The sequence below is a fragment of the Loxodonta africana genome, chromosome 8 (genome assembly GCF_030014295.1).
Source record: "Loxodonta africana isolate mLoxAfr1 chromosome 8, mLoxAfr1.hap2, whole genome shotgun sequence".
NCBI lineage: Eukaryota > Metazoa > Chordata > Mammalia > Proboscidea > Elephantidae > Loxodonta > Loxodonta africana.
Window position 1 is genome coordinate 130,627,829 of NC_087349.1, and position 25,151 is coordinate 130,652,979.

The following is a 25,151-nucleotide window of genomic DNA, read 5'->3' on the forward strand; positions in this document are numbered from 1 at the left end:
TGTTTAAATTCAGCCAGCATCATTGTAAATATTTTTATTATTAGTTTTATCAGAAAAACTTGTATATACAGGTGATTTTTAAAAAGCATGATTCTTTTGACCCTATAGGAGAGAGCAGAACTGTTCCATACGGTTTCCAAGGAGTGCCTGGTGGATTTGAACTGCTGACCTTCTGGTTAGCAGCTGTAGCTCTTAACCACTATGCCACCAGGGTTTCCATTACAGCCAGAGGTGATCATTTCTTCTGGAGAGATAACCTCCAAGGTTAGAATGGAAGACAATGTAAAAACAGATTCCACTTTACAGTTTACCTTTATCAAACCATCCTGGAACACATTAATTCTGTCATATGAATATGATTTACATTATATAAGTCAGTAATAGAAAACACAAGCCAAAAACCTTATATTCTCTAGTCTTCAAGTCAAATATCAATTTTCTTAAAATGTGAAGACAAAATAAAGTGTTTCAAGTAGCAGCACTTGAACACTATATACGTCTGTAATGATGTGCAGTAGTCAACTTTAAGCCTCATGTTTTCCAGGTTTTAGTGGAAATTACTCTCTCTAGTTTCTTAGATTTTTGTCAGTCTTATTTTGGGGGCTATTTTGCCTCATTGAGCCTAAAAAGAGTACACTTTTAAGATACATTAATGATCCATACTGAGAATAAGGTACAAATGGTTTTCCAACTCCTTAGGGACATGAGTTACTATGAACACAAGTGAGCACCCCAGTTATCTCTGAGCTGGGCAGTTTCAACAAGATCATTTTTCCTCTGGGGCCAAGGTCTGTGGCTTGATCTTCCTAGCAGCTTCCAAAACAGAAGCCAGGTTTACTTTGTCTCCAAATTCCTTCTCTCGGTGCTCAAGAAGAATGCCCTGAAAGGAAACGAGGGGACGTCAGTCCTCATCCTGGGTCATTCATTCCTAAGACGGACGTGGAGCACTGGCTATCCGTCAAGCTCTGTGCTGGGCAGCAGGACACAGATCCATTCCCATGAGTTCAGCCTTAAGGGGAAAGTAGGCACGGACAACAGGCTGCGCCACAATATGTGGGCTGTACAGTTGCACTTGGGAAGCAGAAGGTCAGGAGTGATTAATCACAAAGGCAATCAGGAAGGCCTGGCTGGTCCATGGAAGGTAAGAGAACAGAATGAGCCAACAGACAAGAGCCCGAAGGTGTGGAAGTGGAGCTCAAGAGGTCAGGCTTGGAAAAACCACCTGAAAAGCGAGAGCCTCTCTTCCTTCACTCTTCTTAAGAAACTAGAATCCACTCACTTGTGCTGATGCCAAATGCTTTAAAGGTACAGAATACTCCAAAGTGGTAAAAAAGATAAAGTGATATGTCTGAGACCAGTATCGAGATCGTTGTTAAAGAGTTCTCTGACCCATTACGTATAACTGGGAACTCATTTTGAACAAAAAAATAAACACCTGCAGGTAGGTTCACTATGAAAGTCCCAATTACGCATTGGTGACAACAGGGAGGCAAATCAGGGTTTTTTATCTACTTGCTCAGTCAAGCATCATGCCATCATTAAGACACAGAGTAAGAACACAGAATGACATGGGGAAATGTTCATGAGGCACTGCTAAATGAAAACAACAGCTAGGCCAGTAAGAGGCCATTCTGTAAAATAACCAAACAAAATGCCACTCAGCTCTGTTCTGATGGCTTGTCCATGGTGGCTGAGCTTACAGAACAGGCCTCACTGCACCCTTCCCCCTACCCCTGCTTTCTACTGTTCTCTTGTTTTCAAAATTCCTATAGTGCACACATATCACTTTTTCAAACATTATTAATGCAAAGGAAATCCCCACTGAGTGGCACCTGGCATGATGGGACTGCAAAAACTGCTCCCAAGAAGAACTGAGATTAAGTCCTGAAAGTCAGCCAGCCCAGTCAAACTTCCACCACGGCAGGTGAGAGGCAGGGGCTCCAGGGAGCACCAACAGAGTCAAACACCACACCTAGCAACACCAGGAGCGTGCCAGCCAGCTCAGAGTCCATGAGCACCAAGTTAGTCATTGCCAGGCAAGAGAGGGCTGGCCAGGGGGCCCAGCCCTGCCCTAGGGGCTGTGGGAAGGTGGAAATGGAGAGTGGGCAGGGGCCCAAATGCCACAGAGGGAAGAGGCTGAGCCTCCAGGAAGTTGGAAGGGCACCTGGAAGGGCTCTTCGGAGCCATGCAGAGAGAGGCTATGGGCAGGAAAAGGGCAGGGTCCCCAGAGCTGGACAGATCTGAGCTCCATTAGACCACTGACAAGCTATGAGTCTTTGACTGAGTTACTTCATATCTCTAGGCCCGCTTCCTCACATGTAGACGGGGATAAAAATACCTCACATTCCAGACTGGTTGTGAGAAGTAAGATCATGATTATGAGTACCTGGAACAAGGCAGGCACTCATGACAGCCATGATTACTAAGACATTCTGATATATTTATGAAATATGCCTGGCCAGGCCATCAAAGATAGACAGTAGAGAAAATAAGAAAATTAGCACATACGTTTATGCTCGTCAGATACCACATCATGCTAGATTTTGATGCAGACAAGCAGTAGAGTTGCCATGGTTTAAAGGTAAGAGATTATAAAATAAAGCTTAAATTGGGAGGGCTTCTATTCCCACTAACTGGGAAAAGTCTACCACTATCAATGTCAGCAATGAGAGCCACCAAAGCAGACCAACCCTGTCTCTTCAGAGATGAGGCCAAATGTCAAGGCCATATCCAAGGTTGGTGGAGATAGGCCTTGAGGTCAGGCCACCATTCCCCTGGTCTCCTCTCCTTGCTCTTGAGCCTGCATCCACTCTACACCATCCCTGCTACACGTCCACCCAGCCTCTGCCTGCACCCCTCCAAACCCCGCCTGGGAGGGGAGTTCCCCTTGGCTGACCATTATCTGACAAGCAGCACCTGCTGCCTGCCTGTCGGCCCCCCGAGAGCTCCCCTTTCCTTTCTACGACATCTCCGGGGCCCATGCAGGCTCTGCATCTTCATAATGAGGAGTCAGTTCCTTGCCAGGGCAACTCAGACACCAAGACCCTCGCAGGGAAAAGCACAACTCTTTGCCACTTGCCCTGACAGGTCTGTTCTCATTCCTCCTTTCCTCTTCACTTCCTCCCACCATCCATCGTTGGTGGCTTGGGAACAGTGTGAGGGATGGACTCCCTGACAGAGACCCAAGAGGAGCTGCCAACAGCAACTAGGCTTCAGTTTGAGCAAAGGAAACAGAACCCTGGGTCCAGGACCCGATGGCACCATGGATCAGCCATGCACCTTGTGCAGCCACTCACCCTAGTCTTCAGTTCCCTGTCTGAGAAATGGCAAAGCCATGGGTACCTCTCTGTGCTGAGAGACTGCATATGTGAGACTGGACATTTGAAAGGGGACAATCCTTCCCCTTCCTTCTCATATTCCTTGGCTTTCTGGAAGGTAGGCTGGGAGACCAGAAGCATAGAAAGTTAGCCCTGTCTGGGTATCCCACACACAGACACGTAAGTGAACACCTAGGATTTTACCTGCTTTCCCGATCCCACCACAAAGATTCCTCCGAGGATAAAGCCTTCGCCTTCTAGGTTTCCAGAGAAGCCTCCATTCCAGGCCCGGAAGAAGTTGTGCCAGACACCCAGACGGACAAATCCCATAAACATCATCTTCCGCTTTTGGGGACCATAGAACTTTTTCTGCAGGAACAAGACAGAACTCACATCAGTAGCTGACTGCCCACCTTTCCCAATAGGGCATTCCACCTCAGGCAGAGACCCAGCCTACCAATTCATGTCCTCCCTTCTACCCAACACACACAGATCCTGGCCAGGACCACCCTCAACCCGCCCACAGAAACAGAACCCTGCTGGGTGCAGCTTCTGACCACAGGGCAGGCCCAACCTAGGGAAACAGGTCTGCAGCTTTCAACTGTGACCTCTCATTAGTGATGTGCAGGCTGCCTGTGCCCGACAGGGTCATAACATGCCTACCTTCTGGACAGGTGGTGGAGAGGGGAAGGAACACAATGAATTAGGGTCAGGCTTTGTGCTAGACCCCCACCTGCAACATGGCAGGAACCCGACGGGGTTTCAGCTACTCCCTAGCCTCAGGGGTTAAAACTCAGGAAGGGCTTAAGTAACCAATGTGGGGAGCCATCTCAGTGCCCGGTACACTCCCTCTGCTCAGGGCATTAGGAGAGCCCCCCAAGCTCAGAGCAGCTGGAAGGGAGGAAGCCTCCAGCTCCAGGCCAGATACCTCCTGGGCCCCAACCTCTCACAGCTAAGCACAGTCCCCTCCAGTCAGTCCATGTCTGATGGGCTCAGCACACACCTTTTCATCCAGGAAGATTTCTCCTTTGAAATACAGCTGGAAGTCCTTCACTTCAGTCTTGACCTGCTCCTTCACCACTGCATAGAGGGGGATGCCCAGCTCGTCCAACTTGGGCTTCAGGGAGGACAGGTCTGCAGCCTCCTGTGGGAGACAGGGGCTCAGGTTGTGCGCCTGTGGCTCTGCAGCCAACAGACACCCTTTCCCACAAGCCCCGAGCATACCTGGCACTGAATGTAGAGGAACAAAGGAAGCAAAGCTGCCCTAACAATGAAGGCCTGTGCAGCCCAGCATAAGCCTGTCTTGGGTAGGCTCTGGGCCTCGGTACAGGGTGGTCAGGCCTTTTCCCCAGCCCAGCCTTGTTGTCTTTCCGTGAAGGGAGAAGTCCTGATGACAGAGACTGCATCCCAACATGGTCCTCCACCCATCGCTGATGTTTTCCCCTTCCCTCTCTCGCAGCCCTCCCGTGCATTAGAACAAACTAGCACAGGGGCCTGTCAGACAAACTCACTCATGCTGTACAAATGGCTGCCTCTAGGACTTTGCTCAGTCAGTCCCCTCCCCTGCCATAGCCCTCCTCCCCTCTCGAGTGCAAACCCTACCCTTCGACAGGTGTGCCTCTGCTAAAAAGTGCTCCCTGGCCAACCTGGAGCGAAGCCCCCATTCTCTGTGCACACCCCATCTGCCCTGTCTGCTGATGTTTTCTGTCCCAAGTCTTTGTGTTACCACTCACTTAAGTATTGTCACTTAGGTTCCCAGAGGTGTCTCATGGTTAGAAACCACATCTTCCATTTCTTGGTATCCTTCGATGCCTAGCATATGGCTGAGTATACAGAAAGTACAAGATACCACATGGGAAAGTCTGAAGGTGACCAATGGGGAGAAGGCAGCTGAGCCAAGCAGGACAGATGGCCCTCTTTTGAAATGTGCCGGACAGATAACTGAAACGCACGTGTCATGGTAAAGCTTCCACCTTAAGAACAAACTGCTTTTTCACATTTGGTGTAAGAACTACTGCTCACCTCCAACACAAATACTGCTATATGGTGGCAACCACATTTTATTTTTTAGAACAAGAAAAAAGCATGCAAATGAAGGTGAGCTGATTACTATGCACTTATCAACAGCATCAGTGCGTGGCAACCGTTGTGCCAGAGCAAAGAGGGCAGCGTGGAGTCAGACATGGTCAGCGACTGCCTGTTTGTGAGCTGGAAGGTTTTAGTCACTTCTCCTGGGCTCTTTCCTCTACGTGTGTCATTGTGCAAAGCCCATGAAGTAGAAACTGAGTCACACGCCTCCTCCCCAGTTCACTCAAAATGACTCATACCACCACCCCGCATCCTTCCAGAAACCTGATTCCACCAAATGCTCTGCCAGGGCACGGATCAGAGCAGAGGAAAAGAGGTGACAACCAGGGACAGCAGCTGCTCTTTGAACCCTTCGGGTTTAACTGACATGAAGAAATCAAGTCAAAAGAGACTTCCATGTTGGTATTTGGAGCCAGGAACCTGTGAACAGTTTAGGCTACACAGCAAGGTGGAATAAAAGTTACTACCATTTGACCTTAAGATAAGGAGATCATCCTGGATTATTTTATCCAGGTGGGCCCAGCGGAATCACCAAATCAAAAAACCAAACCAGTTGCCATCAAGTCAATTCCGACTCATAGTGACCCTACAGGACAGAGTAGACGTGCCCCATAAGGTTTCCAAGGAGTGGCTGGTGGATTTAAACTGCCGATCTTTTGGCTAGCAGCCAAGTTCTTAACCACTGCGCCACCAGGATCCAGTGTAATCACAAGGGTCCTAAAATGTGGAAGACAGAGGCAGAAGAGTCAGTGTCAGACTGATGCAGTGTGAGAAAGACTTGAGTGGCCATTGTTGGCATTGAAGATGGAGGAGGGGGCCATGAGCCAAGGCATGCAGGCTGCCTCTAGAGGCTGCAAAGGCAAGGAAACAGGTTCTCGCCTAGAGCCTCCAGAAGGAACCAGCCCTGTGACACCTGATGTTAGCCTAGTGAGACTCAGTTAGATTTTGACCTTCGGAACTCTAAGATGATCAATTTGTGCTGTTTTAAACCACTGAGTTTGCAGTAATTTGTTACAGCAGCTGTAGGAAACTCATGCATCTCCCAAGAGCAGTGAGACTTTGTCACAACCTCTCTGTGCCTGCTTCCACTTGCATAAAACAAGGATAAAAACAAGCTTCGTTTTTTAAGGATTCAGGCGAGGAACCAGTACGATAACAAGCATAATAGTGCCCTCATGTAAGGTACTGCAGTGTATCATATGCATCCAGCAGTGTAAACAGGCTCTTCACCAGCCCTGCTGGGCAAGCATAGGCGAGACCAGCAAGGCTAACAGGAATGCCTCTGGGCCAGAAAAGTCAGTCAGGGTACGGAGAATGACACCTGTGGCTAAGTTGTCTCCAGAAAAGGGATACCATCATTCCCAGCTCTCCCCAGGCTAGGCAGTGATATCAGAACCCAGGTCTTCTGCCTCCAATGCAGGCTTGACCACCAACTGGCTATGTAACTACCAACAGGTCCCCAAACTGCCCTGGCCCTCAGTTCATACACCCACCAAGGGGCAAGGCTGGACCCAGCTCACTCCAGTGTACCCTCCAACTGGACCCAGCTCACTCCAGCGTGCCCTCCAACTGGACCCAGCTCACTCCAGCGTGCCCTCCAACTGGACCCAGCTCACTCCAGCGTACCCTCCAACTGGACCCAGCTCACTCCAGCGTGCCCTCCAACTGGACCCAGCTCACTCCAGCGTGCCCTCCAACTGGACCCAGCTCACTCCAGCGTGCCCTCCAACTGGACCCAGCTCACTCCAGCGTGCCCTCCAACTGGACCCAGCTCACTCCAGCGTGCCCTCCAGCTGGACCCAGCTCACTCCAGCGTGCCCTCCAGCTGGACCCAGCTCACGCCAGCGTGCCCTCCAGCTGGACCCAGCTCACGCCAGCGTGCCCTCCAGCTGGACCCAGCTCACTCCAGCGTGCCCTCCAGCTGGACCCAGCTCACTCCAGCGTGCCCTCCAGCTGGACCCAGCTCACTCCAGTGTGCCCTCCAGCTGGACCCAGCTCACTCCAGTGTGCCCTCCAGCTGGACCCAGCTCACTCCAGTGTGCCCTCCAGCTGGACCCAGCTCACTCCAGTGTACCCTCCAGCACCAACATTTTGTGCTTTAACCATGACAGCTCCTGCTTTCTCTTGCAGAAGGCAGTGGTTTCTGTTTGCAGGGCCAAGCTCAAGACCACCCAGTCGAGGAACTCAAATGCTCTCCCATCAAACTCTCACATCAACTGCATCCACACCATCGGCATGACTGAAATCCCACCGAGCTTCAGATGCAACACTGAGGGCGCACGGGGCGGCGGCAGAGCTGCCAGTTCCAGTGCGTGGTGCTCAGCTGTCCAGGAAAGACTCCAGGCAGGTCCCAGAACAGACAGTGGGTCATCCTACAAGTGTGACCTTGCAGAGCTTCCCCGTATGCACAGCTGTGCCACTGCTAAGCCCTGACCTCTCGTTCCAATAGGCCTCTCCGTGTCCTAAGCCTCAGGTATGTGGAATTGCCTCTGTCCCTGCCCTTGATGAAATGGGAAAACATCCAGGACACAGGTAGTACAGCATATGGTAAAGGGTTTAGGAGTACCAAAAAGTCAGATGTGTTGTAACCCCAGCAGGAGATGGTGAATTGCTAAATTAGCAGAAACAGCGTAAGTCAAAAGAAACACCTGCAGAAAACAGAGACCAGGCCAACACTCACCAAGGGCTAACGTGGGCCTACAGACCTTTGGTCCCGGCTGGAAATGCACTGCCCTACTTGACAAGACCCTTTAACTGAGCAGACCCTCAAATGTACTCACCTCTCGACACAGGAAACAGCCTGGTCTCCGCACAGCCATAATCACAGCACCATTCTTTTCCCAGAGCTCCTTTGCTTTGAAAGCCCTGGGTTCTAAGGGGGAAAAAAAGGGAATTCAGTTATTTCCCCAGCCCAGCCCACTGGACTCCCAACCATTAAGCATGACCTAAACCCCACTGGACCCATCCCAGGCAGAATCCAGGCCCAGCAGAGGGTAAGGACAGGCATTTCCTACATGGGACAGGGCAAGGGGACACAGTCAGGGGATGTTCAGACTCCTGAGGAACATTAGTACACTACTATATACCCCAAACACCCCCTTCTTTTTTTAAACTTGAACATCCTAAACTGGGAGATAACTGGAAAAGAGCAATTTCCCTTTTTTGCAGGAGTCACTGGGTGTTGTAACAATCCTTTAGGACAGAACGTGGCCAAAATCCGGAAGTGACTGCACTTTCACAAAAATAAGCCCCACTCTTAAAAAAGTATTTGAAGAAACTAAGGCAACAGAAATTAGTTTTTGTTTTTGTTTTTTTTTTAACCTAAATATGCTAACTGCAACACTACCAATAGGGGAGGGGCAGAAAATGCCAGAAAGGAAATGCTCTCTGTAGTAGAGGGCTGCATTTGAAGCGGGAGCTCCCTGGTCAGTCAGCCTGAATCTGGCTGTGCGAGCTCCTCTCTGAGCCTCAGGTACCTGACCCGACTGGTAATAGGAGCAGTGGTAGCTACCACTCCAGGCTGCAGGAGTATTAAAAGATGGATATGAAAATGCTCACCAAAGCGCTGGCAGGAGACAGGTGGTGAGGGCTCAACGAGTATGAACCCTTATTACTGAGTATTTCCCAGATGGATCTATGTCCACCCAGCAGGGATGCTATGTCAGGAAAAAAGGGGTGGGGTGGGGGGAGGAAGTCCATAATCAAACCAGACAGGGAAACACTGGGTTAAACTAAGTGAAACAGGTTGCTTTCCGCAGGGCTTCTTAGTCCCTTACTCAAAAAAAAAAAAAAAAAACCCAGTACTAGGGTGGCCTATATTATGAATCTGCACAATCACAGCTCCTGCCTTCCCTCGACCTACTGAACAGAGGACAGTGGCTTCCGTTTGCGGCGCCAAGCTGGAGACCGCCTAGTCGAGGAACTCAAATGCTCTCCCGTCAAACTCTCAGGCCAACTGCACCCACACCATCTACGTGCCTGAAATCCCACCAAGCTTCAGATGCAACACCGAGGGCGCACAGGGCAGCCGCAGAGCTGCCAGTTCTAGTGCATGGTGCTCAGCTGTCCAGGAAAGACTCCAGGCAGGTCCCAGAACAGACAGACGGTGGGTCATCCTACAAGTGTGACCTTGCAGAGCTTACTCGTATGCGCAGCTGTGCCACTGCTAAGTCCTGGCCTCTCATTTCAATAGGCCTCTCCCTGTCCTGAGCATCAGGAAGTGGGACTGGATAAATAGTGTTTCTCAAACTTATTTGACTCAAGAACCCTGTTTTCATGAAGATCCCATGAGCATGGAATTCCTAAGGGCACAATCTGGAAGGTCTGGTTTAGTAAGCAATTGTACAATATTACTAAATATCATGGAGCAATCCGTCAGTATAATCACAGAGAGAAGAATACAAAGTGAAAAACTCTTTAGTAAGGAAAAGCTAAAATGTAAAAGTACTTACCCCAAGATCAACATGAAAAAATATACATGTATACATGAGAAACAATATGCATAAATAAAAGTAATTATTGTGTTGTTTAGGTGCCGCTGAGTCAATTCCAACACATAGCCACCCTATGCCATCCTCACAATCATTGCTGTGTTTGAGCCCATTTTTGCTGCCACTGTGTCAATCCATCTTGTTGAGGATCTTTCTCTTTTTTATTGACCCTCCACTTTACCAAGCATGATGTCCTTCTCCAGGGACTGGTCCTTCCTGATAACATGTCCAAAGTATGTAAGAAGTTAGTCTCATCACCCTCACTTCTAAGAAGCATTCTGGCTGTACTTCTTCTAAGACAGATTTGTCCGTTCTTTGGGCAGCCCATGGTATAGTCAATATTCTTTGCCTATACCATAATTCAAATGCATAAATTCTTCTCTGGTCTTCCTTATTCATTGTCCAGCTTTCACATGCATATGAGGTGGTTAAAAATACCATCCCTGGCTTGGCTCAGGTGGACCTTAGTCCTCAAAGTGATATCTTTGCTTTTCAACACTTTAAAGAGGTCTTTTGCAGCAGATATGCCCAGTGCAATGTCTTTTGATTTCTTGACTGCTGTTTCCCTGAATGTTGATTGTGGATCCAAGTAAAATAAAGTCCTTGACAACTTCAGTCTTTTCTCCATTTATCATGATGTTGCTTATTGGCTCACTCATGAGGTTTTTTGTTTTTCTAATGTTGAGGTGTTATCCACACTGAAACCTGCAGTCTTAGATCTTCATCAGTAAGTGCTTCAAGTCCTCTTCACTTTCAGCAAGCAAGATTGTGTCATCTGCACAACACAGGTTATTAAGCAGTCTTCTTCCAATCCTGGTGCCCCATTTTCCATATAGTCTAGCTTCTTGGATTATTTCCTAAGCATACAGATTGAATAAGTATGGTGAAAGGATATAACTCTGAGGCATGCCTTTTCTGATTTTAAACTATGCAGTATTCCCTTGTTCTGTTCGGACTGACTCTTGGTCTATGTACAGGTTCTGCGCGATCACACTTAAGTGTTCTGGAATTCCCGTTCTTCACAATGTTATCCATAATTTGTTAACATCCACACAGTTGAATGCCTTTGCATAGTTAATAACACACAGGTTAAAACATTTTCTGGAATTCTCTGCTTTTAAACAAGATCCCTCAGTAATGATATTCCTTGTTCCACATCCTCTTCTGAATCCGGCTTGAATCTCTGGCAATTCTCTGTCAAGGTACTGCTTCAACCGTTTTTGAATGATCTTCAGCAAAATTTTACTTGCGTGTGGTATTAATGGTACTGTTCAATAATTTCTGCATTGTTTGATCATCTTTCTTTGGAACGGGTATAAATATGGGTCTCTCCCAGTTAGTTGGCCAGGTAGCTGTCTTCCAAATTTCTTGGCATAGATGAGTGAGCACTTCCAGGGTTGCATCTATTTATTTAAACATCTCAACTGGTATTCACTCAATTCTTGGAGCTTTGTTTTTCACCAATGTCTTCAGCACAGCTTGGACTTCTTCCTTGAATACCATTGGCTCTTGATTATATGCTACCTCCTGAAATGGTTGAACACTGACCAAATCTTTTTGGAACAGTGATTCTGTGTATTCCTTCCATCTTCTTTTGATGCTTCTTGAGTCATTCAATATTTTGCCCATAGAATCCTTCAATATTGCACACTCAGGTTGGAATTTTTTCTTCAGTTCTTTCAGCTTGAGATATGTTGCAGGTGTTCTTCCCCTTTGGTTTTCTATCTCCAGGTCTTTGCACATTTCATTACAATACTTTACTTTGTCTTCTGAAGCCACCCTTTGAAATCTTCTGTTCAGCTGTCTTATATCATTTCTTCTGTTCACTTTAGCTACTGTACATTCCAGAGTAAATTTCAGAGTCTCTTCTGGCATCCATTTTGGTATTTTCTTTTTTTCCTGTCTTTTAAATGACCTGCTTTCTTCATGTGTGATGTCCTTCATGTCATCCCACAACCTGTTTGGTCTTCTGTCATTAGTGTTCAATGCTCCAAATCTGTACTTGAGATGGTCTATAAATTCAGGTGGGATATACTCAAGGTCATACTTTGGCTCTCATGGACTTGTTCTGTTTTCTTCAGCTTCAACTTGAAGTTGCTTCTGAGCAATTGATATTCCACAGTTGGCCCCTGGCCTTGTTCTGACTGATTATATTGAGCTCCTCCATCATCTCTTTCCACAGATGTAGATGGCATTATTGGTAATTTAAAAAGCGTTATTAAGTTTTTCCTAATGTTGCTCGCTATACAGCCTTTTCAATAAAAAAAGAGTTGTTTAGAAGGAGAGAAAGAAAAAAAAAAAAGTAACCCTGGGTCCCAGCATCTTGGAAGAGTACTGAGACCAGCGGGTCACCACTTACCCTCCTCCAGTGTTTTCAGTTCTATGTCTTCCAGATACTCCAGCGTTGCTTTCTGGGGTTTGGACAGAAAGACGTCTGTGTTGGCCAGGAGCAGTGCCAAGGCAGCAGCTCCCAGGGCCCCCGCACCAATGGACCACATCCCCATGGTAAAGAAACTTGGGTCCTGGAGGAAAGACATTTCTGGAGATTGAGAGGAAGGAAGAAGACGTTACTGCTCCCACAGGATAGCTGGAATCTGATCTTCCTTGCAAGGCTGTTGCTGGGCGGCCAGCCAGGAATCACAAGATGGGGGAAGGAAGGGACAGCAGTGTCAGAGACAAGACCACACAAGGGCTGCTGAGTATCTGCCACTACAAGAGACTAGGGATCCCACAGACACATAGCAGCTCCTGCCCCAAGGAGCTCACCAGGAGGCCAGGAGCTATAATAGAGACATGACAACCCTTCCAGATTCTTCTTTTGTCTCCTCCACCCACCCCCAAGGTTGTGGCCCCCAGCCTGTGATGCCCTTCCATACTACATCCCCTCATTCCCTTTCTGGTCAGTGTCTGTATCTCCTTTACAATCCACTGGTTCAGCTATTGCCTTCCTGACTAAGGGGCAGCTTTCTCTTCTGTGATCAGAGGAGACTCAGAATGCCAACCACACCATTCTGCTACCTTATCTTCCTTCCTCTTCAGTCTATGATGCCTCAGAAACAGGGACCATAGCCTATCATCCAGCCCCTGTCAGTGCCACCAGAGCCTCACTCATGGGAGGTATGCAACCTCAGTGAATTTCCACCAACTGCAAATGGTTTTATTGTTTAGTCATTATAGAAATAAAAGAAGCTCATGGAAAAAAACAAAAAAGAGGGAAAACACATAAAACCAGAGTTGACAAGACAGCAAATCAAATATCCCCTGAAAGCCTGCCACCTGGTGATGATCACTGTATCTCATCTGACATTTTTTTCCTGTGAACAGAGCTACACAGAAGATCGCCGAATGAATGGCAGGAGAAAGAGCAAGGTGCTGGCTGTCTTTCCGCAGAGGGTGGGGGCTCTGCCACTGTAATGGAGGTGTGGGCAGGTCCTGCCAGAGTCCAGCCTTGTCCCCTGCTTAAGCCCAGGTTTCTCACTAAGGTTTCCTCCAGCTGTGAGCCCTTGGGTTTCTGGGTGGGAGCTCCTGGAAGCCAGCCAGCCCTGCACCAGAGGCAGAGACCCCATCCAACCTTCTTTCTCCTGACAACCACTTACAATATCTCCCTTTCCATTTGACCCTCACAGCATCCTGGGGTCTGACTTATATTGGAGCCTTCCTGCCTCAGGACCAGTCTGATTCTGGGTGTTAGATCACTGGGTAGAAGCCTGGGTATATGGGTGGGCGGCCACCTACCCTCACACTCACCTTTCCCTTGCTGAGAACAGAATTTTTCTAAAGGATTTCTCTAAAGCATTAAGCAAAGGCCTGGAAATCCTTGTGACGCTGCCAAGAGAGGGAGCTGCTAGGGGTCCACCGCTGTGCAGTAGATAGACAGTGGAGTAGCTCAGTGATGGCGACTTTGGGAGGAAAGGGCAGGATAGACTAGACAACACCGGCCTGCTCAGTTCAGTTAGGAAATAACAAGGAGCTTCCAGGCAGGGGATGAGCAAATGAAAACAGCATTTAAGAAAGAAGAATTTGGCATCTCAGGAGAGGAAATGGAGGGGAGGCCAGTGTGTGTGTGTCAAGGGCGGGCTGGAATCCTAGACTGGTGGAGGGACTCAGCTGGGAGAGATAAGTTCTAGGACCTCACTGCACACACCGTGGCCCTGATTGCAGCCCTGGTGTCACCTGAGGGCTCATTAGAAACCACTCTGCAGCCCCACCTCGGAACTATGGAACTCCACACTGCCTCTTCATCAGATCAGCAGGCAGTGCACATACATGTTCAAGTCTGAGAAACACAGTCCTAGGGCAAAGCACGCAGGATTTTGCGCTTGGCTGGCTATAAGCCAGAGAATAAAGTACAGCCTCTGGGGCAGGCTGGCCTTGGAATGCTGGGCCCTACTCACTCCCCAGGTCATTGTGGGAGGGCAGCTGTGGTCTTGGTGACACAGAAGACCCGAACATATCTCCATGTTTCCGCCTGAAGGCCCCACCTCGTTCTAGTCTCAAGACCCAGATGCCTCTTCGAGAAGCGTTGCGGAGGTCTGCCCACCCACTACTCCCACCCCGAAAGGTGTTCATTCACTGTCTCCTCTATCCTGTGACCAACGTCACCCATGAGCCTTCTGATGTGTCTGACAAACTGACGTGGACCCATGTTCGTCCATTCCCACCCCCCGAATCTCTGGTGCCCGGCACAGGGCATGTTTGGTACACAAGGCTCTCCCTCAGTGGTCTCACAGGAACTTAGGATTGATGATGAAGATGATAACTTATGGAAGACCAAAGTTCTGGGTCAAGAAGGAAAGAACCTTCAATAGGCCTGCTTCCAATCCTTTTACGTGGGCAGGTTACACATTACTGGATTACAGCTCACAGAACAATTAGGAGGAAACCACAGCTCTCACCTGCCTGTGGTAAACAGGAGACTCCCCAGAGCCTGAAACAATCTACACCTTTACGTACTTTCAAAGCCTCCCTGGGATCCTGGTGTGTGTATAATTCAGAACACAAGGCTGGGTCCCTGATTGCAGATCTGATAAACACCTCTGAGTCAGTACACAAAGCCAGCACAGATCTACCACACAAGAGGGTTCACATCCACTCATGGAACACATCAGTGTAGTTCCAGAAGTCCAAGGACATTCACCATCCCCCTTTCTTAAAGGGCACTTTGGGAGGACATAAAACTAAACAATACACAATTTTCAAGGAGATGCAGACCTAGTACACAAATAACAGAAACGCAAGTGGAAGGTGAGGCACCAGGGCCGCTATGGGAATGCAGGGATGAAATCCAGTAGCGTCTGGCCTGGGCAGCCACAGAAGGACACAGAGGGAAGTGGGTTGGGGGCGGGTATACATTGGGTTGCCATGCGTCAGAATCAACTTGACGGTACTGGGTTTGGGTTTTGTTTGTTTGTTTTTTGTAGGACTCAGGGACAGGAGGAGAGGGCTGGGAGGGGTCTGGGCTAAGCAGCAGGCTGACTGGTGGGTAGAAGTCTGTGCTGAAGGCGCCTTGAGAACTCAAACTTCTATGTTCCAATGGTCCCTCCACCCCTCACATTCAAGGGTAGGTGAGCAAAAGGTGAGCTTCAAAACTGCCTGGAGCCTTGTTTTCCATCCCCTGGCCATGCTGCAGAAAGTATGGGCCGCTCCTCCTGTGCCCTCGCCCTCAGGGCCTGCAGCACTAGATGTGAAAGCACTACTAGCACTAGGGGTGAGGGGTGGGCTGCCCAGGGGGCTCACAGTGGGCTCCTCTGCTAGTCGGGAGCAGTGAACACTGACTGCTAGAACCACCCAGAGAGGGTGCAGGGCCAGCCGCTCAGCCAAGGCCCCCAAGCTACAAAGCATTCCCATCCCAACATGTCCCGGAGTGTGCCACAGTCCCTGCTTCACAGAGACGGCAGACGGCTACCCACCACGAGAGGGGCAGAGCTTCAGTACTGCAACAAAACAATGCCCTTCCACACGGGCCTCAGCAGGCCAGCATGCACTGGGTGCTCCTAGACGTACACACCCTAATTTGACTCACACCGCAATCTCGTGGTGCAGATTATCCTGTTTTATGGTGGCCACACTGGAGGCTCAGAGAGGTTCAGCAACTTCCGCAACACCACAGAGCATGAAAGCAGCAGTCCCTGAACCCACATCTCCCAGTCTTTCCACTGTTACACCTTGACTCTTACACCCTCAGGAAACAGTTTCTATAGGTCAAAGGATATGAGTCCCTTTGTTTAAAGAGAAAGAAGGCCAACTTATTTTTTGAATCATCAAATAGTCAAATTGTAATTAAAGGAAATTTACCCTACAACAGATGTCCCCTCTCTTCCCTCCCCTTTCTATGCCTGAAAGGACAGGGTCAGTTTCTCTGAAAGATAATAGCAAGGTTGTTTACAGAAGACACAGCCCCCACCTGATACAGCCACAGTATCCAGTTCCCCACAGCGGCTTATCTGATCCCAGCCCTCTCCCACAGAAGGTGAAGCGATAAGGCCAGGAACAAACAACAGCTGTGGCAGCTCAGAATGGCAGCTCTGCTCTGGGGTGAGCATGGGGGTGCAGGACAGCTACATTCCCTGGGCCAAGCAGGCCCCATCCTCCCCAGGCCTCATTTTCCTCAAATCCAAAATTGGGGGGAAGGGGGGTGCTGGACAAGGTGAGTGTTAAGGCTCCTAGAGCTCCCAGTGACGTCTCATGATTCCATCAAAACCAGAGCCCTGCTCATTCCTGGTTCCTCCTCCCATCTGCCCACCCCACCACATTTCCACATCCAGCTTGGAGACCTCGTCTCTTCTCTGCCACCTGATTCACCAGATGCCTACCCTCCCAACATGCCCCCCACAACCTCAGGCAGTTCATACCTGGAAAGGAGGCACTCACCATCAAACACATCTACACCCGTTCCTGCTGACGAAGAGGCTGACTCACAGCAAGGATGAGTGGGCAAAAGGCAGGCAGACACTTGGGGGAAGGGGGAAGGCTGAAGTCCACCTATGCCCCTGCACTCAGAGCTCAGGCACTCCACAGACGGGACCGGGACACTCAGAAGCCTGGGGCTCCTCCAGCTGCCAACAGTCAATCTCCAGGAAACAGAGTGGACAGCTGCCAGGACCCCCCAACCCTTCAAATACTTGAGCAAAGCTGAGTCATTTGCAGTCATGCAGGTTATAACATTTGCCAAGTGCCAAGAGACTCCCACTCTGATACCCAGTGCAAGCCAACAATGCAGAGCCTGCAGCGCAGTGCCCCGGCAATCAGCTGCCCCCTGCCTCTGATGACACAGCGTGCATTTCTGTGTGAATGCACACGCCTGGGACACTGCATAAGCAAAGGTGACGTCCTGTTCTCCATGGCTCCTTGTGCACTTGCCCCTTGCCCAAGACGCCCACCAGCGGCTCCCCTGAGGCCCCTTCTCTGCCATCTCCCTTTGACTTCCCGTGGCTTTCCTCCTTCTGCCACTTCAATGACTCCTCTCGGCCCACACTCTGTTCCTGGGACCTCACCTACTCCCAGAGCTTCCACTACACCTTGCCACTGACTTCCAAGTCCCTACTGCTATTCCTGACCCCAAGTTTCCACTTGGGGGTCCTGTAAGTAACTCATCCACACTATGTCCAACACTGACCTCCTCCACGTCAGTTTCTTTCTGGAGTCTCCTAGCTGAGCAAATGGTGCAAGCATTCAGGCAACCACCATAGCCAGAAACTGGTAGTCACATTTTACTCTTCTTCCTCCCTCACTGCCCACATCTACTTAGTCACCAAGTTCTGTCCCTCCTATAAAATATGTATGCTACCCATCCTCTTCTCAGCCTCAATGCTGCCATCCAAGCCAGCCCCTGCTGGTTTGTACCTGGCCTTGGCTCAGCTCTAGTCCCGTCCTCTACAGCTCATGCTCCATGCTGGAGCCAGGGCAATCCCAACACACCACACCCTGATCACATCCTCCCATGCTTCCAGACTCTCACGAACACTGAACCCCCAGTATAGCTGTAAGGGCTCTTTATGCTTAGCTTCAGTCCAACACTCTGGCCTCATGCCTGTCACTCCACCACTCCATCATACCACTCAAGGTGCAAGACCACAACACGTGTTGTCAGGCCCCACGCTGACAAATGCTGTGTTGTTTCCTTCATCCAGAACGCCCTCTCATGCATGCCCACCAGGTGAACGCCTCCTTATTTGCAAGGCCCAGCACAAGTAATACTTTCTCTCCAAAGCCTTTTCCAAAAGCCTCTGATTACACAGTGTGCATTCATGTGTGAACACATGTATCTTTGTGTTGTACAAGCAAAAGGACTCCGCATTTTAGTTATTTATGTAGCTCCACAATATGGTCCTCCAATGTGAGGACATGGGCTGTAGTCTTACCCGTTCCTGCATCCCCAGTACTTCATGAAGATCCTAGTAATTAGCAGGCATTAGATGCCTAATGAAGTGATCTGAATTTCACTCTTTAAACGCCACAGTGAGGCAGACCTGGAACTAAGGAAGGTAGTTTTGGACAGAGCTCACTTGACCTTACAGAAAATACTCAAGCCTGGGGCTTAGGAGACCTTTGGATGGGTCCTAGCTCCACTGTTCACTGGCCGGGTAATCTGACATAAGCTATAAAGAGCCTGGGTCTCCTTATCTGTACAGAGTAAAGAACCAGAAATCTACAAGGTGCTCTCCGCTCTAAAGTACCAAGTGATTGCAGCTACAGGGGTCTGATATCCAGAAAGCCACGCAGGCGCCCACCCTCTCACTGCCTGCCTCCTCAGCCTAACTCTGCTGTTCGGGGAGCTGCCTCTGCGCAGGAACTGATGAAGTCAACCCTGAGGGATTAATGCATGCCTGAAACAAGTAGAGACGGTATCCTATTCCAAACTTAAGGATGTACTTGCGCAGCCCAGCCCCACCCAGGGGATCCTCCCTCCTCCCTCCTCAGAATGAGGGGGCCTGAGGCAAAGACAGGGAGAAGCAGGAAAAGTGTGGTGAGGGGGAGAGAAGGGAAATGAAGGGTGAAATGCAGTAAAGCACTACAGAGTTGAAGGCAGCATATCTTTCTCTTCTCTGCAGGGCTCAGATTCATTCACTCTCCTAAGGGTGGAGCAGAACAGACAACATGGAAGACGTTCTCCAGCTGTGCCCTGCAGTCCTGCCTCCTGGCTGAAGTCCTAGGTCTGGTGGGAGCCATCGGGCCTGACTGTCCACTCCAGAACACACACTCCTTGCCGTTCCTTCAGCAGCTGCTCACGCTGCCTTCTGTGTCAGCAGTGCCAGAGAAGGCAAAGGGGACAGCCCAGCTGCAACCTCCCTGTGCTAGAGGCCGCCGGGCTCAGAGGTGAAGCTGGGTCCTCCCAGAGCCTCCATGCAGTTCTTGCCACAAAAGCCTCAGGCGGGAGACTCACTATCTCTGCTCAACATTTCACAAAGAGTTAAATACCCACCTGGCATGAGAGCTGCATTATTTCAGGGACACTGAGAGACCCTGGAGCTCAGGGCCCCAGAATTCCAGTCCTAACCAACCTTTCTGGGTGCCATTTAGGTGACACAAGCTGATGAGACAATCATGAGAAATGATTTCTCTCTCTCTTTAGGAGCAGCAGATCACAAGTAATGGCACACCCTTACAAAGGAGGATGAAACGGGAAGGGCATCAGACCCAAAAAACTAAGATCAACTCAAATTCCGATTAGCTATACAAATCTGCACACAGCACTGTTTCTGCAAAAGTAAATGGGAATGATTCTTGAAATACCTTCTACACAGTTGTGAGAATCAAAGGGTTAAATATATAGAAAGTGCTTTGTGAGCTGCGAAATGTCAAAAATGTAGGACATGGGGGAAAAATGTAGAATGAAAGATCAAATTCACAAAAGGACCAGACTTACTGGTCTGACAGAGACTGCAGGAACCCAAGATTATGACTCCTGGACACCCTTCTAACTCACGATTAAAGTCACTCGTTCACCTTTCAGTCAAAGATTAAAACCAAAAAATCCAAACCCAGTGCCATCCAGTCAATTCTGACTCATAGCAACCCTATAGGACAGAGCAGAACTGCCCCGTAGGGTTTCTGAGGAGCACCTGGTGGATCTGAGCTGCTGACTTTTTGGTTAGCAGCCGTAGCTCTTAACTGCTACACCACAGGGTTTCCAGCCAAAGATTAGGCAGGCCTATAAGACAAAACAATAACACACATGAGGAAAGTGCTTCTTAGATCAATCAAGTATATGAGACCAAATGGACAACACCTGCCCAAAAACAAAGACAAGAAGGTGGGAAGGGACAGGAAAACTGGACGAATGGAACCAGGGAACCCGGGGTGGAAAGGGAAAGGGGGGAGTACTGACACAAAGCAGGAACTGCAACCAATGTCATGAAACAATTTGTGTATAAATTTTTGAATGAGAAACTAATTTGCTCTGTAAACTTTCACCTAAAGCATAGTAAGTAAAAAAAAGAAATATGAAAAGGAGGAACACATAAAGATTGATATCCTAGGCATTGTTGTTGCTGTTGTGTGCCGCTGAGCTGATTCCAACTCATAGCGACCCCACAGGGCAGAGTAGAAGTGGCCCATAGGGTTTCCAATGAGCAGCATTAGTGAGCTGAAATAGACTGTTATTGGCCATTTTGAAGTGGACAATCACTTCGTCTACTATGCCAGGAATGGCAAATTGAAGAGGAATGGTGTCGCATCATTGCCAAAAAGAACATTTCGAGGTCTATCCTAAAATAAACACTGTCACTGATACGATAAAATCCATATGCTTACAAAGAAGATCGGTTAATACTACTATTATGCAAATATATGCACCAACCACTGATGCCAAAGATGAAGAGATGGAAGATTCTTGCCACCTTCTACAGTCTGAAGTTGATCAAACATGCAAACACGGTGATTGGAACGCGAAACTTGGAAATGAAGAAGGATCGGTAGTTGGAAAATATGGCCTTGGTGATAAAAACAACGCTGGAGATCACATGATAGAATTTTGCAAGACCAGTGACTTCTTCATTGCAAATGCCTTTTTCAACAACATAAATGGTGACTATTTTTTATAGGGTCACTATGAGTCAGAATTGACTGGAAGGTAATGGGTTTGATTTTTTATTTTTTACACACATGTACCTCACCAGATGCAATACACAGGAATCAAATCGACTACATCTGCAGAAAGAGATGATGGAGAAGCTCAATATCATCAGTCAGAACAAGGCCAGGGGCCAACTGTGGAACAGACAATCAATTGCTCAAATGCAAGTTGAAGTTAAAGCTGAAGAAAATTAAAATGAGTCCACAAGAGCCAAAATACAACCTTGAGTATATCCCACCTGAATTTAGAGACCATCTCAAGAATAGATTTCACACATTGAACACTAATGACCAAAGACCAGGCAAGTTATGGAATGACATCAAGGACATGATATATAAAGAAATCAAAAGCCCATTAAAAAAAACACGAAAGAAAAGACCAAAATGATGTCAGAAAAGATTCTGAAATGTGCTCTTGAACATCAAGTAGCTAAAGCGAAAGGAGGAAATGAAGTAAAAGTGCTGAACAGATTTCAAAGGGCGGTTCGAGAAGACAAAGTATTATAATGAAATGTGCAAAGACCTGAAGTTAGCAAACCAAAAGGGAAGAACATGCTCGGCATTTCTCAAGGTGAAAGAACTGAAGAAAAAATTTCAGCCTCCAGTTGCAATACTGAAGGATTCTATAGGTAAAACGGATACCCTGGTGGCGCAGTGGTTAAGTGCTATGGGTGCTAACCAAAAGGTCAGCAGTTTGAATCCACCAGGGCTTTGGGGCAGTTCTACTCTGTCCTATAGGGTCACTATAGGGTTGTTATGAGTTGGAATCGACTCGATGAAAGTGGGTTCTTTTTTTTTTTTTTAATAGGCAAAATATTGAATGACGCAGAAAGCATCTAAAGATGGCAGGAATACATAGTTACTGTACCAAAAAGATTTGGCTGATATTCAACCATTTCAGGAGATATCAAGAACCAATGGTATCGAAGGAAGAAGTCCAAGCTGCACTGAAGGCATTGGTGAAAAACAAGGCTCCAGAAACCGAATGAATACCAACTGAGATGTTTCAACAAATGGAAGCAGCGCTGGAAGCACTAACTTGTCCATGCCAAGAAATCTGGAATACAGCTACCTGGCCAAGTGACCAGTAGAGATCCATACTTATGCCCACTCCAAAGAAAGGTGATCCAATAGAATGCAGAAATTTTTGAACAATATCATTAATATCACATATAAGTAAAATTTTGCTGAAGATCATTCAAAAGCAGCTGCAGCAGAAATTCAGGCCAGATTCAGAAGAGGACATGGAACCAGAGATACCATTGCTGATGGATCTTGGCTGAAAGCAGAGAATGCCAGAAAGACGTTTACCTGTGTTTTATTGACTATGCAAAGGCATTCGACTGTGTGGGTCATAACAAATGATGGATAACACTGCAAAGAATGGGAATTCCAGAATACTTAACTGTGCTCATGAGGAACCTGTACATAGACCAAGAGGTGGTCACTGGAAGAGAACAAAGAACAAACTTTACATGTGTGATATAAAGTCAGGTACGATGTGCATCAGAGTTGTTTCCTTTCGCCATACTTATTCAATCTCTATGCTGGGCAAATAATCCAAGAAGTTGGACTATATGAAGAAGAAAGCAGCATGAGGATTAGAGGAAGACTCATTAACAACCTGAGATATGCAGATGACATAACCTTGCCTGCTGAAAGTGAAGAGGACTTGAAGCACTTACTGATGAAGATGAAAGACAACAGCCTTCAGTATGGATTATACCTCAACATAAAGAAAACAAAATCCTCACAACTGGATCAATAAGCAACATAATCATAAATGGAGAAAAGACTGAAGTTGTCAAGAATTACATTTTACTTGGATCCACAATCCACATCCATGGAAGCAGAAGTCAGGAAATCAAATGACATATTGCATTGGGCAAATCTGCTGCAAAATACCTCTTCAAAGTGTTGAAAAGCAAAGATGTCACTTTCAGGACTAAGGTGTACCTGATTGAGCCATGGTATTTTCAATCACCTCATATGCATGCAAAAGCTGGACCACAAATAAAGAAGACCGAAGAATTGATGCCCCTGACTTACCATGCTGGCGAAGAATACTGAATATACAATGGACTGCCAGAAGAACGAACAAATCTGTCTTGAAAGAAGTACAGCTAGAGTGCTACTTCGAAGCGAGGATGGCAAGACTTTGTCTCAGCACTTTGGACATGTTATCAGGACAGACCAGTCCCTGGAGAAGGACATCATGCTTGATAAAGCAGAGAGTCAGCAAAAGAGAGGAAGTCCCTCAAGGAGATGGATTGATACAGTGGCTGCAACAATGGGCTCAATTATAGCAATGATTGTGAGGGTGGCACAGGACGGGGCAGTGTTTCCTTCTGTTGTACACAGGTCTGCTACCAGCCAAAACTGACTTAATGGCACCAAACAACAACATGCATCGTAATCAACTTAATGGTACACAACAACGACAACCCTAAAAAGGTGTTTGTACACCAGGTGGAGGGTTTCAGATCATTGGGTTTACTCCAAGGAGACGGGGTTCACATTCTGAATCCCAATTCTCAGTCTCCAGGGCTGATCAGGAGCATGGAAGACTCCACAAGCTGGCTCCTGGAGAATGCTTTCCAAGATAAATCATGAGTAATTATTTTTCTTTTTCATCATCTGCCAGGCTCAAAGAAAAACACATTAAAATTTAAAAAAGCAAGAACTAAACTGAAGTCTGGGCAATTGGGCTGTGGAACCAGCAAGGTGGTAAGGGAGCGGCTCCTGCCGCACAGCCTTGTCAGGCCGCCTCCACTTCAGTTACGGGCCTGAGACCGCCTCCACCATCTCCTCCCTTCGCCGACCCTAAAGCCACCCCGCCGCATTCACCGTTACATCCCCAAACCTCAGCTCCCCGTTTTAAAATCACACTGGGGCTTCTCTCAATTTTAGGTGAGAGTTAGCAACCTGGTCGGGGTGGGCTGTGTGCCTCTGAGACTGGAGAAAAGCAGAAACCGCTGCCCCGTCGCCCCGCAAACACTCCACCTGCGCTGGCACCTAGACGAGGACGGCCAGGGCCCGCGCCTGCAGCCGCCGCCCACCCCGGGCTCGCAGCCCTGCTCGGTCCTCTGTCCCGCGCGCGGCAGGTGGTACCGTCCGCCTCACTCACAGACGGAACGGGCTCCGGAGGAGGCGCTGTGCTCTGAGGGGCGCCTAGGCCCGCAGAGGCGTCCGCGCCGGGCCGGCTCCGGGGGAGCACCACCCGCCCGAGGGGCTGACTCCGAAACCTGAGCAGCCAGCAAACCCTGCAGCGCCGGCCGGCCCCAGGACCCCACCGTCCCTCAGTTTCCTCACCTGCGCCTCGGCGGACGCAGCGGTCGCGGACGTCAGGTGGCTCGCAGGGCCCGGCGCGCAGCAGCAGTGCCCGCACTCCCGTCTCGCCCGCTCTCGCTCCTGACACCCGACGCCCGCGTGCTGACACCTCCCGATCAGGAGTCCCAGGGGCGGACCCCGCGCCTGCGCAGCCTCGCGCCTGTGGGGCCCGCTCGCTGCCCGCCCCGCCCCGCCCGCCCCGCCCACGCGCCCCGCCCCGCCCCCGCGCCCCCGCGCGTCCCGCGAGCGGAGGTCGGCTCGGCAGCTGACGGGGGGCGAGAGCCGGGCCTGCGTGGGCGGAGCTCCGGGTCGCCGTGTGCCGCGGCCTGGGCGCCGCTGCTCGCGGGAGCCGAGGGACACCTGCCGCTGCTCTCGGGGCGAATCCTGCCAGGGCCCCGTCCTCGGTTCATATGAGGCCGGTTGCAGTTCCGTCCTCCGCGCGTCGGCGACCTCCGGGCGGAGAGGTCTGCACCGCCCTGACAGAGTCTGCAAGTGGCGTCTTGTAGCCTAGGCGGCCATCGTCAGTCCGCCGCATGCTTTCAAGCAGTTTTTTTTTTGGAGTGGTGTTAAGGAAACTGAGGCCCAGTTTGACTCAGTGGCTAAGTCTTTGCAGTCCTCCCTTTGTGACGAAGATGTTTGTTAGCCATAAACTACCTCAGAGTTTATCTAATGCAAAGAATATAACTTCAGGTAATTTTCTTTGTGGTTAGGCGTCCGGCCGCTAACCAAGAGGCGAGGAGTTTGAATCCAGCAGCCACTCCTCTGCCCAAATGTCCTGTAGGGTCGCTGTGAGTCAGAATTGACTAGACAGCAATCGGTTCCTGAGAGATAACCCTTGGAATCCCCTGAATAA

At 49.0% G+C, this 25,151-nt stretch overlaps 1 protein-coding gene across 2 annotated transcripts; it reads right to left on the reverse strand.

Moving 5' to 3' along the window:
* Nucleotides 1-24,397, reverse strand: PRXL2A (peroxiredoxin like 2A). Of its 2 annotated transcripts, none has more exons than XM_023558563.2 (6): nt 24,281-24,397; nt 12,255-12,417; nt 8,186-8,277; nt 4,321-4,461; nt 3,522-3,686; nt 1-880 (listed from the first exon to the last, which is right to left on the reverse strand). In XM_023558563.2, exons 2-6 carry the CDS (start codon nt 12,397-12,399, stop codon nt 767-769), a joined length of 657 nt encoding a protein of 218 aa, XP_023414331.1. In that variant the 5' UTR covers nt 12,400-12,417; nt 24,281-24,397; the 3' UTR covers nt 1-766. The 2 variants fall into 2 exon arrangements, with proteins under 2 accessions (XP_023414331.1, XP_003418635.1); XM_003418587.4 differs by having other exon boundaries at nt 12,255-12,434; nt 24,281-24,383.
* Between the last annotated feature and the right edge of the window lie 754 nt (nt 24,398-25,151).